The sequence below is a fragment of the Triticum aestivum genome, chromosome 7D, assembly GCF_018294505.1.
Source record: "Triticum aestivum cultivar Chinese Spring chromosome 7D, IWGSC CS RefSeq v2.1, whole genome shotgun sequence".
NCBI lineage: Eukaryota > Viridiplantae > Streptophyta > Magnoliopsida > Poales > Poaceae > Triticum > Triticum aestivum.
Genome location: NC_057814.1, coordinates 608,126,001 through 608,138,611, shown reverse-complemented (window position 1 = coordinate 608,138,611; position 12,611 = coordinate 608,126,001). Strand labels below are relative to the sequence as shown.

Here is a 12,611-nt window from a genome sequence, read left to right as displayed (position 1 = left end):
AGAGTAAAAAAATTGACATCAATCTTGCGGATCTCACCTAGCAAAGTTCTCTGCCGGACTCCTCTCCGACTGTGCACCTAGACGCCCTCTTCTCATGGTTGTACTAATTAATCCATCCTCTTCTCAGTCGCTAATTGTTGTTCTGTACTTGCGTCAATTGCTCCATCCTCTTCTCTCTGTGCTTTGCTGTAGTAATTAGTTATCAGGTCCTCCGCCGTATCTCAAGTTCCACAGCTTTTTTTGCATGGCAGCAGTAGATCACATGTCCGCATCAGCTTTCATCTGCAGGTTGATGCTGCCGTAACATCAGCCACTATGGCAGCCACCAAGTCCCCCACATGAACGCCCGTGTTCAGCTCCGTCCGGCCAGGTGCAACCAACAGCCGCCATGTCGAACCACCAAATTTGGCTCCGTCCGGCCAGACATAAATAACCGCCACTATCAGGAACAACAATTCTGGACTTTCCCCTAGCATCACATGAATGAAAAAAGATGACTCAATTATACCAAACAAAGGCTTTAATAGCATGGATTAAAAACGTTGAAGTTCCTTTGGTATTTCCATTCTTTATAAGTCGTATGAGGTTTCCGAGGTATGGCCGTTTGATTGGTTTTTGATCGGTCAAGCATCGTTCACCAAATCTATATTTGAAGGAGAAGAAATAGTTGATGGCGTGGAAGAAAACCGATGGCCACACAACGGGATGAAGGAGTATCCCGTCTCTTTTTTCCCACAGCTAGATTGGAAGGAGATGGAACAATTGATGTGTGGGAAAAAAATGATGATCATGTCAGACGGTGAAGGACGATATCATCTCTTTTTTTTAACCAAGGATATGATCTTTTTCTCATCAATCTCAAAAGGGGGAAGGCAATAGGGGAGGGGAGACCACGTTATCTATCATAATGGCATGGTGGGTAAGTTTTTCACTTAAATCAAGTCTAACGATGATCACGTCATGGGGTGAAGGAGGATCTCATCATCATAATGGCATGGTGGATAATTTTGTCACTTAAATCAAATCTAATTGCTGTATAATTTTAGTCACTTAAATTAAATCTAATGGCTGTATAATTTTCGTCTATTAAATTAACGGTCGGATTTTTCTATTTTTTATGGGATTTTCTAGAATATTTCTCTTTTTTGGTTATCCCATCAAGCACCTTTTTTATATAATAGATTTAATGTATGAATTCGCCGTAAGGTGTGTCTGCTAAATTGGTCCTAAAGACCATGTCATAGACAGGGGCACATGTTTTTACCTTGAAATGTTGTCTCTGGAAAAGATGCAATATCACATCGATAATACATAGAACAAAAATGGTTACATCAGAAATAAGATAACCGAACATCGTTTTGATCTCAAAAGACAACAGACTTAACAAAAAGCCAGAGTAAAATAGAAGCCCCGACACGCATTGTACTTCTAACTAGACTACAATAATTCAGATAGTTTCAAGGTACAGTGTGCAAGAACATGGGAATGGCCAATTAAAAGTTCCCAACACACATGCGAAAAAATCTCGCATGTAGGTTGGGTTAACCAACATAAGTTTCATTATCCATCCATGACAGCATCCTCTCCAATGAAATCCTACAGCGAGAAAGAAAGTTTGATTTAAATACACATGTTCAGTTCAAAATTTCATATGCATAGACTAGATACATGTCAACGAGAAAAGTTCTTACTTCAGTGAGAAGGTTGGAAATACCACCCGATGACAAGGCATTGATGCCATTCAGTTGACCACTAAGCGCTTGCTGACCCATTGTTCCTTCTTGCACATGGAGAGTGCCAGATGCATCACTGACATCATGCATCTGGGTCAATGGGACCAAACCATCTGTCTGATGGTTGGAAAGTGTTGAACTAGTTCTTCCATAGTGAACCATATCAGTCTCTGCCACTGAAGTTCTTCCTGTACCAGGTGTAGACTTGCCATTTAACATCATTCCAACCGAGCCCATGTTGCTTTCTATGTTGAATGGCTCCATCTGCTCACTGAAGCCTGCCACTAATGTAGTGATGGGGTCGCTGTAAACGAACTGAGGTGGTGCCATTGGAACACTATTGTTTGCATTCAACATCCCTATAGAGCTTGCGTTACCAGGTATGATGAATGGAACTATGTGCTCATTGAAGCCAGAAAATCTTTCCATATAGGGTGTCTGTGGAAGCAAATACACCGGCATTCTACCACCATTGATCAATGAACCCATGGACATACTGCTCTGGGTGTTTGTATGCTGACCTAAGTGACCCGCTTCATCGTAATTGTTGGGACTCCAGGAGGCTATGGCACCTGAGGACACACCCCACCTTTCATATTCATGGTTATGCATAGAACTCTCCTGAATGTTCATGAAAGAGTTCCATCTTACACATGCATCACCAAGTGGATTTGGGTTGATTCTTTTCAAGTACAATTTATACTTCTGAAATAACAATATAGACAAAATAAACGTGTATATGAGATGCACGCTCATGGGAAATAGTAATGATGGACACGTGGGAATAAAAATAACTGGAAGTGTTGCATGGGTTAAAAAAGTATGGGGCATGCATTATATAAGATAAGTCTTACATTTTCAAGGACAAACATGATTACAATTACACACATTTTCATGCTAGGTGCATTACTAAACTTTTGACTGATATGTTACCCCAAAAATAAAAGCTCGCACTTATATAGGACAAAATGTTAGACTATGAATAAATGGAACAGAAACATGTGACAAATAAAGAACGAGGGTCAAAAATAAACCTGTAGATGACTCGATACATTTTGTCTAGTGAGGTAATCGACATTCATCAGCTCCAGAATCTTTTTTGGAGTAGCCCCTATAGTAACGTAATCAAAAATTTGTTAATGAAAAATCTCAAATAGAAACAAGTGTTTTGTCATTTAATAAGGACATAATGTGTGTCTTACTATAAAGGCCGATCTGGTTGATAGCTTCCATAAACTTTGTATGCAGCTCAATTGTCCATCCCATTCTTGGCTTCTTCTGGGTAGTGGATGTCTGTGTGCTCTCTTTGTTCTCATCAGTATTAGCTACATCATTGCTCTTGGCAGCAGTCCCAAGCTGTGCTCTCTGATCGTCATCATCATCACCGCTGATGTGCCTTATTGCTTCGGAGCTTCTCTTGCTTTCAACATGCTGCCATATGTTTTTTAGCTCGTTGGTATGCCCTGGCTTCACCAAATAGTCACACGCCCCATGACTTATCCCCTTCATCACAGCCTTCTTGTCGCAATCTGCAGATAGCACTGCATGCCATATGACCTGACTTAGCTTTGGAGTTCAATACTTCACAAAATTCTATGAACTGGACATAAAATTTTATACTAGTGCTTATAGATAGAAAACAGAATTCAATATTTTCAAAATGCGTCGAGCAAGTGGGGAAGCAAACATGTTTTACACATGATTTTCAAATTATCATGACAATGATATAATTTGCGTTCCAATGCAAATTAAATGGAAGAACATTCACAGATTCACTTAATAGTATAAAAGATAAATAATAGATAAAACAATAACCATGACACAATGCCTAAACCATCATAACACCATGTACTAACTAGGTAAATCAGATCATCACGTTTAAGTACTGGTGAACCTGAAGATCAATTACTATTATTGGTGGTTTATCATGTTTCTCTAGCGCACTAGATAAAAGTGATCGGCCCCAGCAATGTTCTGAGCATGTTAAGCAATCATGCACATAGCAGCGTCATTATCTAAAGTATTTTTATTACAAAATGGGATAATAAGTATTTTTGGTTGCACTCTCCGCCAAAAATAATGTGACTACAAATTAGTGTGCTAGTTCAAAGTCAACAAAGCTGCAGGATTGTAGATATTATACATGGTTAACCTACTCAATGTATCTGCTTAAAAGTGGCACTCCTACTTTAATTATATGGTATTCTCAGGAGTAAGTAGTTTTCACTAAGAATCTCAAGCAGATTATAGATGGGTAATCCTTTAATAACGTAGATACAACATACATGGTTCCCGTATTGTCTTACTCATGCCACCCTAGCAAACAGGTGTGGTGCAATTCTATACATTGTGTGATTGCAATGACTAAACATTTAATATTTGTTTAGAAAACAACTAAATATAATTTGGTCATATCACAAAATATAAATATATTATAGTTTTGGTTCTTACGACTAGATTTTTCCAAATGAGAGCATACAAAATTAAATTGCGTCCATCAATGCACCCACGCCGAACACATGCGTAGTGGGCCTACATTGCATAGGAGTGACGCATACTCCCACTAAGCTAGATTACCATATATATTGTATGGATTGTTGGAAATATGCCCTAGAGGCAATAATAAATGGTTATTATTATATTTCTTTGTTCATGATAATAGTCTATTATTCATGCTATAATTGTATTGTCCGGAAATCGTAATACATGTGTGAATACATAGACCACAACGTGTCCCTAGTAAGCCTCTAGTTGACTAGCTCGTTGATCAACAGATAGTCATGGTTTCCTGACTATGGACATTGGATGTCATTGATAACGGGATCACATCATTAGGAGAATGATGTGATGGACGAGACCCAATCCTAAGCATAGCTTAAAAGATCGTGTAGTTTCGTTTGCTAGAGCTTTTCCAATGTCAAGTATCTTTTCCTTAGACCATGAGATCGTGCAACTCCCGGATACCGTAGGAGTGCTTTGGGTGTGCCAAACGTCACAACGTAACTGGGTGACTATAAAGGTGCACTACGGGTATCTCCGAAAGTGTCTGTTGGGTTGGCACGGATCGAGACTGGGATTTGTCACTCCGTGTGACGGAGAGGTATCTCTGGGCCCACTCGGTAATGCATCATCATAATGAGCTCAATGTGACTAAGGCATTAGTCACGGGATCATGCATTGCGGTACGAGTAAAGAGACTTGCCGGTAACGAGATTGAACAAGGTATTGGGATACCGACGATCGAATCTCGGGCAAGTAACATACCGATTGACAAAGGGAATTGCATACGGATTGATTGAATCCTCGACACCGTGGTTCATCCGATGAGATCATCGTGGAACATGTGGGAGCCAACATGGGTATCCAGATCCCGCTGTTGGTTATTGGCCGGAGAGGCGTCTCGGTCATGTCTACATGTCTCCCGAACCCGTAGGGTCTACACACTTAAGGTTCGGTGACGCTAGGGTTGTAGAGATATATGTATGCGGACACCCGAAAGTTGTTCGGAGTCCCGGATGAGATCCCGGACGTCACGAGAGGTTCCGGAATGGTCCGAAGGTGAAGAATTATATATAGGAAGTCAAGTTTCGGCCATCGGGAAAGTTTCGGGGGTTACCGGTATTGTACCGGGACCACCGGAAGGGTCCCGGGGGTCCACCGGGTGGGGCCACCTATCCTGGAGGGCCCCGTGGGCTGAAAGTGGAAGGGAACCAGCCCTTAGTGAGCTGGGGCGCCCCCCTTGGGCCTCCCCCCATGCGCCTAGGGTTGGGAACCCTAAGGGGGGGAGCTTCCCCCTTTCCTTGGGGGGCAAGGCACCCCTTTCCACCCCTTGGCCGCCGCCCCCCCCCAACTCTAGATGGGTTTTTGGCCGGCCCCCTCCCAAGGGGGCCTATATAAAGGGGGGAGGAGGGAGGGCAGCAACACACAGCCTTGGGCGCCTCCCTCCTCCCCTGCAACACCTCTCTCTCTCTCGCAGAAGCTCGGCGAAGCCCTGCCGGAGACCCGCTACATCCACCACCACGCCGTCGTGCTGCTGGATCTCCATCAACCTCTCCTTCCCCCTTGCTGGATCAAGAAGGAGGAGACGTCGCTGCACCGTACGTGTGTTGAACGCGGAGGTGCCGTCCGTTCGGCACTCGGTCATCGGTGATTTGGATCACGGCGAGTACGACTCCGTCATCCACGTTCATTGGAACGCTTCCGCTCGCGATCTACAAGGGTATGTAGATGCACTCCTTTCCCCTCGTTGCTAGTAGACTCCATAGATGCATCTTGGTGAGCGTAGGAAAATTTTAAATTATGCTACGATTCCCAACAGTGGCATCATGAGCCAGGCCTATGCGTAGTTACTATGCACGAGTAGAACACAAAGCAGTTGTGGGCGTTGAGTTTGCCAATTCTTCTTGCCGCTACTAGTCTTTTCTTGTTTCGGCGGCATTGTAGGATGAAGCGGCCCGGACCGACCTTACACGTACGCTTACGTGAGACAGGTTCCACCGATTGACATGCACTAGTTGCATAAGGTGGCTAGCGGGTGTCTGTCTCTCCTACTTTAGTTGGAAGGGATTCGATGAAAAGGGTCCTTATGAAGGGTAAATAGAAATTGGCAAATCACGTTGTGGTCATACGTAGGTAAGAAAACGTTCTTGCTAGAAACCTACAAACCACATAAAAACTTGCAACAACAATTAGAGGACGTCTAACTTGTTTTTGCAGCAAGTGCTATAAGATGTGATATGGCCAGAAGATGTGATGAATGATATATGTGATGTATGAGATTGATCATATTCTTGTAATAGGAATCACGACTTGCATGTCGATGAGTATGACAACCGGCAGGAGCCATAGGAGTTGTCTTTATTATTTTGCATGACCTGCGTGTCATTGAATAACGCCATGTAATTTACTTTACTTTGTTGCTAAACGCGTTAGCCATACAAGTAGAAGTAATCGTTGGCGTGACGACTTCATGAAGACACAATGATGGAGATCATGATGATGGAGATCATGGTGTCATGCCGGTGACGAAGATGATCATGGTGCCCCGAAGATGGAGATCAAAGGAGCATGATGATATTGGCCATATCATGTCACTATTTGATTGCATGTGATGTTTATCATGTTTTTGCATCTTATTTGCTTAGAACGACGGTAGCAAGTAGGATGATCCCTTATAATAATTTCAAGAAAAGTGTTCACCCTAACTGTGCACCGTTGCGAAGGTTCGTTGTTTCGAAGCACCACGTGATGATCGGGTGTGATAGATTCTAACGTTCGAATACAACGGGTGTTGACGAGCCTAGCATGTACAGACATGGCCTCGGAACACACGCAATACACTTAGGTTGACTTGACGAGCCTAGCATGTACAGACATGGCCTCGGAACACGGAGGACCGAAAGGTCGAGCATGAGTCGTATAGAAGATACGATCAACATGGAGATGTTCACCGATCTTGACTAGTCCGTCTCACGTGATGATCGGACACGGCCTAGTTAAAGTCGGATCATGTATCACTTAGATGACTAGAGGGATGTCTATCTGAGTGGGAGTTCATTAAATAATTTGATTAGATGAACTCAATTATCATGAACTTAGTCTAAAATCTTTACACTATGTATTGTAGATCAAATGGCCCACGTTGTCCTCACTTTCAACGCGTTGCTAGAGAAAACCAAGATGAAAGATGATGGCAGCAACTATACGGACTGGGTCCGGAACCTAAGGCTCATCCTCATAGTAGCCAAGAAAGATTATGTCTTAGAAGCACCGCTAGGTGAAGCACCAATCCCAGAGAACCAAGACGTTATGAACGCTTGGCAATCACGTGCTGATGATTACTCCCTCGTTCAGTGCGGCATGCTTTATAGCCTAGAACCGGGTCTCCAAAAGCGTTTTGAGAAACATGGAGCATATGAGATGTTCGAGGAGCTGAAATTAGTTTTTCAAGCTCATGCCCGGGTCGAGAGATATGATTTCTCCGACAAGTTCTTCAGCTGTAAAATGGAGGAGAACAGTTCTGTTAGTGAGCACATACTCAGAATGTCTGGGTTGCACAACCGCTTGTCTCAGCTGGGAGTTAATCTCCCGGATGACGTGGTCATTGACAGAATCCTCCAGACGCTTCCACCAAGCTACAAGAGCTTTGTGATGAACTACAATATGCAGGGGATGGAAAAGACCATTCCCGAGGTATATTCAATGCTGAAATCAGCGGAAGGGGAGATCAGAAAAGAACATCAAGTGTTGATGGTGAATAAAACCACTAAGTTCAAGAAGGGAAAGGGTAAGAAGAACTTCAAGAAGGACGGCAAGGGAGTTGCCGCGCCCGGTAAACCAGTTACTGGGAAGAAGTCGAAGAATGGACCCAAGCCTGAAACTGAGTGCTTTTATTGCAAGGGAAGTGGTCACTAGAAGCGGAACTGCCCCAAATACTTAGCGGACAAGAAGAAGGCCGGCAACACCAAAGGTATATGTGATATACAAGTTATTGATGTGTACCTTACCAGTACTCGTAGTAGCTCCTGGGTATTTGATACCGGTGCGGTTGCTCATATTTGTAACTCAAAATAGGAACTACGGAATAAACGGAGACTGGCGAAGGACGAGGTGACGATGCGTGTCGGGAATGGTTCCAAGGTTGATGTGATCGCCGTCGGCACGCTACCTCTGCATCTACCCACGGGATTAGTTTTAAACCTCAATAATTGTTATTTAGTGCCAGCTTTGAGCATGAACATTGTATCTGGATCTCGTTTAATTCGAGATGGCTACTCATTTAAATCCGAGAATAATGGTTGTTCTATTTATTTGAGAGAAATGTTTTATGGTCATGCCCCGCTGGTCAATGGTTTATTTTTGATGAATCTCGAACGTGATGTTACACATGTTCATAGTGTGAATACCAAACGATGTAAAGTTGATAACGATAGTCCCACATACTTGTGGCACTACCGCCTTGGTCACATTGGTGTCAAGCGCATGAAGAAGCTCCATGCAGATGGACTTTTGGAGTCTCTTGATTACGAATCATTTGACACGTGCGAACCATGCCTCATGGGTAAGATGACCAAGACTCCGTTCTCCGGAACAATGGAGCGAGCAACCAACTTATTGGAAATCATACATACCGATGTGTGTGGTCCAATGGGTGTTGAGGCTCGCGGAGGATATCGTTATGTTCTCACTCTCACTGATGATTTAAGTAGATATGGGTATGTCTACCTAATGAAACACAAGTCTGAAACCTTTGAAAAGTTCAAGGAATTTCAGAGTGAAGTTGAGGATCAACGTGACAGGAAAATAAAATTCTTACGATCAGATCATGGTGGAGAATATTTAAGTCACGAATTTGGTACACACTTAAGGAAATGTGGAATAGTTTCACAACTCACGCCGCCTGGAACACCTCAGAGAAATGGTGTGTCCGAACGTCGTAATCGCACTCTATTGGATATGGTGCGATCTATGATGTCTCTTACCGATTTACCGCTCTCATTTTGGGGTTATGCTTTAGAGACTGCCGCATTCACTTTAAATAGGGCACCGTCTAAATCTGTTGAGACGACACCGTATGAATTATGGTTTGGGAAGAAACCTAAGCTGTCGTTTCTAAAAGTTTGGGGATGCGATGCTTATGTCAAGAAACTTCAACCTGAAAAGCTCGAACCCAAGTCGGAAAAATGCGTCTTCATAGGATACCCTAAGGAAACTATTGGGTATACCTTCTACCTCAGATCCGAGGGCAAGATCTTCGTTGCCAAGAACGGGTCCTTTCTAGAGAAGGAGTTTCTCTCGAAAGAATTGAGTGGGAGGAAAGTGGAACTTGATGAGGTGATAGTCACCCCTTCCGAACCGGAAAGTAGCGCAGCGCGGGAAAATGTTCCTGTGGTGCCTACACCGACTGGGGAGGAAGTTAATGATGATGATCATGAAGCTTCGGATCAAGTTACTGAACTTCGTAGGTCCACAAGGACACGTTCCGCACCAGAGTGGTACGGCAACCCTGTCCTGGAAATCATGTTGTTAGACAACGGTGAACCTTCGAACTATGAAGAAGCGATGGCGGGCCCGGATTCCGTCAAATGGCTAGAAGCCATGAAATCCGAGATAGAATCCATGTATGAAAACAAAGTATGGACTTTGACTGACTTGCCTGAAGAGCGGCGAGCCATAGAAAACAAATGGATCTTTAAGAAGAAGACGGACGCAGATGGTAATGTGACCATCTACAAAGCTCGACTTGTCGCTAAGGGTTATCGACAAGTTCAAGGGGTTGACTACGATGAGACTTTCTCACCCGTAGCGAAGCTGAAGTCCGTCCGAATCATGTTAGCAATTGCCGCATACTATGATTATGAGATATGGCAGATGGACGTCAAAACGGCATTCCTTAACGGCTTCCTTAAGGAAGAGTTGTATATGATGCAGCCGGAAGGTTTTGTCGATCCTAAGAATGCTAACAAAGCATGCAAGCTCCAGCGCTCAATCTATGGGCTGGTGCAAGCATCTCGGAGTTGGAACATTCGCTTTGATGAGATGATCAAAGCGTTTGGGTTTACACAGACTTATGGAGAAGCATGTGTTTACAAGAAAGTGAGTGGGATCTCTGTAGCATTTCTCATATTATATGTGGATGACATACTGTTGATGGGAAATGATATAGAATTCTTGGAGAGTATAAAGGCCTATTTGAATAAGTGTTTTTCAATGAAGGACCTTGGAGAAGCTGCTTATATATTAGGCATCAAGATCTATAGAGATAGATCAAGACGCCTCATTGGTCTTTCACAGAGTACATACCTTGACAAGATATTGAAGAAGTTCAATATGGATCAGTCCAAGAAGGGGTTCTTGCCTGTATTGCAAGGTGTGCAGTTGAGCACGGCTCAATGCCCGACCACGGCAGAAGATAGAGAAAAGATGAGTGTCATCCCCTATGCCTCGGCCATAGGGTCTATTATGTATGCCATGCTGTGTACCAGACCTGATGTAAACCTTGCCGTAAGTTTGGTAGGAAGGTACCAAAGTAATCCCGGCATGGAACACTGGACAGCGGTCAAGAATATCCTGAAGTACCTGAAGAGGACTAAGGATATGTTTCTCGTTTATGGAGGTGACGAAGAGCTCGTCGTAAAGGGTTACGTCGACGCTAGCTTCGACACTGATCTGGATGACTCGAAGTCACAGACCGGATACGTGTATATATTGAATGGAGGAGCAGTAAGCTGGTGCAGTTGCAAGCAAAGCGTCGTGGCGGGATCTACATGTGAAGCGGAGTACATGGCAGCCTCGGAGGCAGCACAGGAAGCAGTCTGGATGAAGGAGTTCATTACCGACCTAGGGGTGATTCCCAATGCGTCGGGCCCGATGACTCTCTTCTGTGACAACACTGGAGCCATTGCCCTTGCGAAGGAGCCCAGGTTTCACAGGAAGACCAGGCATATCAAGCCTCGCTTCAACTCCATTCGTGAAAGTGTTCAAAATGGAGACATAGATATTTGTAAAGTACATACGGACCTGAATGTAGCAGATCTGTTGACTAAACCTCTCCCTATGGCAAAACATGATCAACACCAGGACGCAATGGGTGTTCGATTCATCACAATGTAACTATATTATTGACTCTAGTGCAAGTGGGAGACTGTTGGAAATATGCCCTAGAGGCAATAATAAATGGTTATTATATTTCTTTGTTCTTGATAATAGTCTATTATTCATGCTATAATTGTATTGTCCGGAAATCGTAATACATGTGTGAATACATAGACCACAACGTGTCCCTAGTAAGCCTCTAGTTGACTAGCTCGTTGATCAACAGATAGTCATGGTTTCCTGACTATGGACATTGGATGTCATTGATAACGGGATCACATCATTAGGAGAATGATGTGATGGACGAGACCAAATCCTAAGCATAGCTTAAAAGATCGTGTAGTTTCGTTTGCTAGAGCTTTTCCAATGTCAAGTATATTTTCCTTAGACCATGAGATCGCGCAACTCCCGGATACCGTAGGAGTGCTTTGGGTGTGCCAAACGTCACAACGTAACTGGGTGACTATAAAGGTGCACTACGGGTATCTCCGAAAGTGTCTGTTGGGTTGGCACGGATCGAGACTGGGATTTGTCACTCCGTGTGACGGAGAGGTATCTCTGGGCCCACTCGGTAATGCATCATCATAATGAGCTCAATGTGACTAAGGCGTTAGTCACGGGATCATGCATTGCGGTACGAGTAAAGAGACTTGCCGGTAACGAGATTGAACAAGGTATTGGGATACCGACGATCGAATCTCGGGCAAGTAACATACCGATTGACAAAGGGAATTGCATACGAATTGATTGAATCCTCGACACCGTGGTTCATCTGATGAGATCATCGTGGAACATGTGGGAGCCAACATGGGTATCCAGATCCCGCTGTTGGTTATTGGCCGGAGAGGCGTCTCGGTCATGTCTACATGTCTCCCGAACCCGTAGGGTCTACACACTTAAGGTTCGGTGACGCTAGGGTTGTAGAGATATATGTATGCGGAAACCCGAAAGTTGTTCGGAGTCCCGGATGAGATCCCGGATGTCACGAGAGGTTCCGGAATGGTCCGGAGGTGAAGAATTATATATAGGAAGTCAAGTTTCGGCCACCGGGAAAGTTTCGGGGGTTACCGGTATTGTACCGGGACCACCGGAAGGGTCCCCGGGGGTCCACCGGGTGGGGCCACCTATCCCGGAGGGCCCCATGGGCTGAAAGTGGAAGGGAACCAGCCCTTAGTGGGCTGGGGCACCCCCCTTGGGCCTCCCCCCATGCGCCTAGGGTTGGGAACCCTAAGAGGGGGAGCTTCCCCCTTGCCATGGGGGGCAAGGCACCCCTTTCCACCCCTT

The 12,611-nt window shown here is 44.3% G+C and overlaps 1 protein-coding gene across 1 annotated transcript in view; it reads right to left on the bottom strand.

Moving 5' to 3' along the window:
• Nucleotides 1–1,560: 1,560 nt before the first annotated feature.
• Nucleotides 1,561–12,611, bottom strand: part of LOC123171404 (two-component response regulator ARR12-like) — a 12,829-nt gene continuing 1,778 nt past the window's right edge. Inside the window, exons 3-6 of the mRNA XM_044588920.1 lie at nt 2,936–3,274; nt 2,768–2,844; nt 1,692–2,438; nt 1,561–1,596 (exon numbers count right to left, since the gene is read on the bottom strand). Coding sequence (XP_044444855.1) covers nt 1,561–1,596; nt 1,692–2,438; nt 2,768–2,844; nt 2,936–3,274 — 1,199 coding nt within the window. The remainder of the gene's footprint in view (nt 1,597–1,691; nt 2,439–2,767; nt 2,845–2,935; nt 3,275–12,611) is intronic.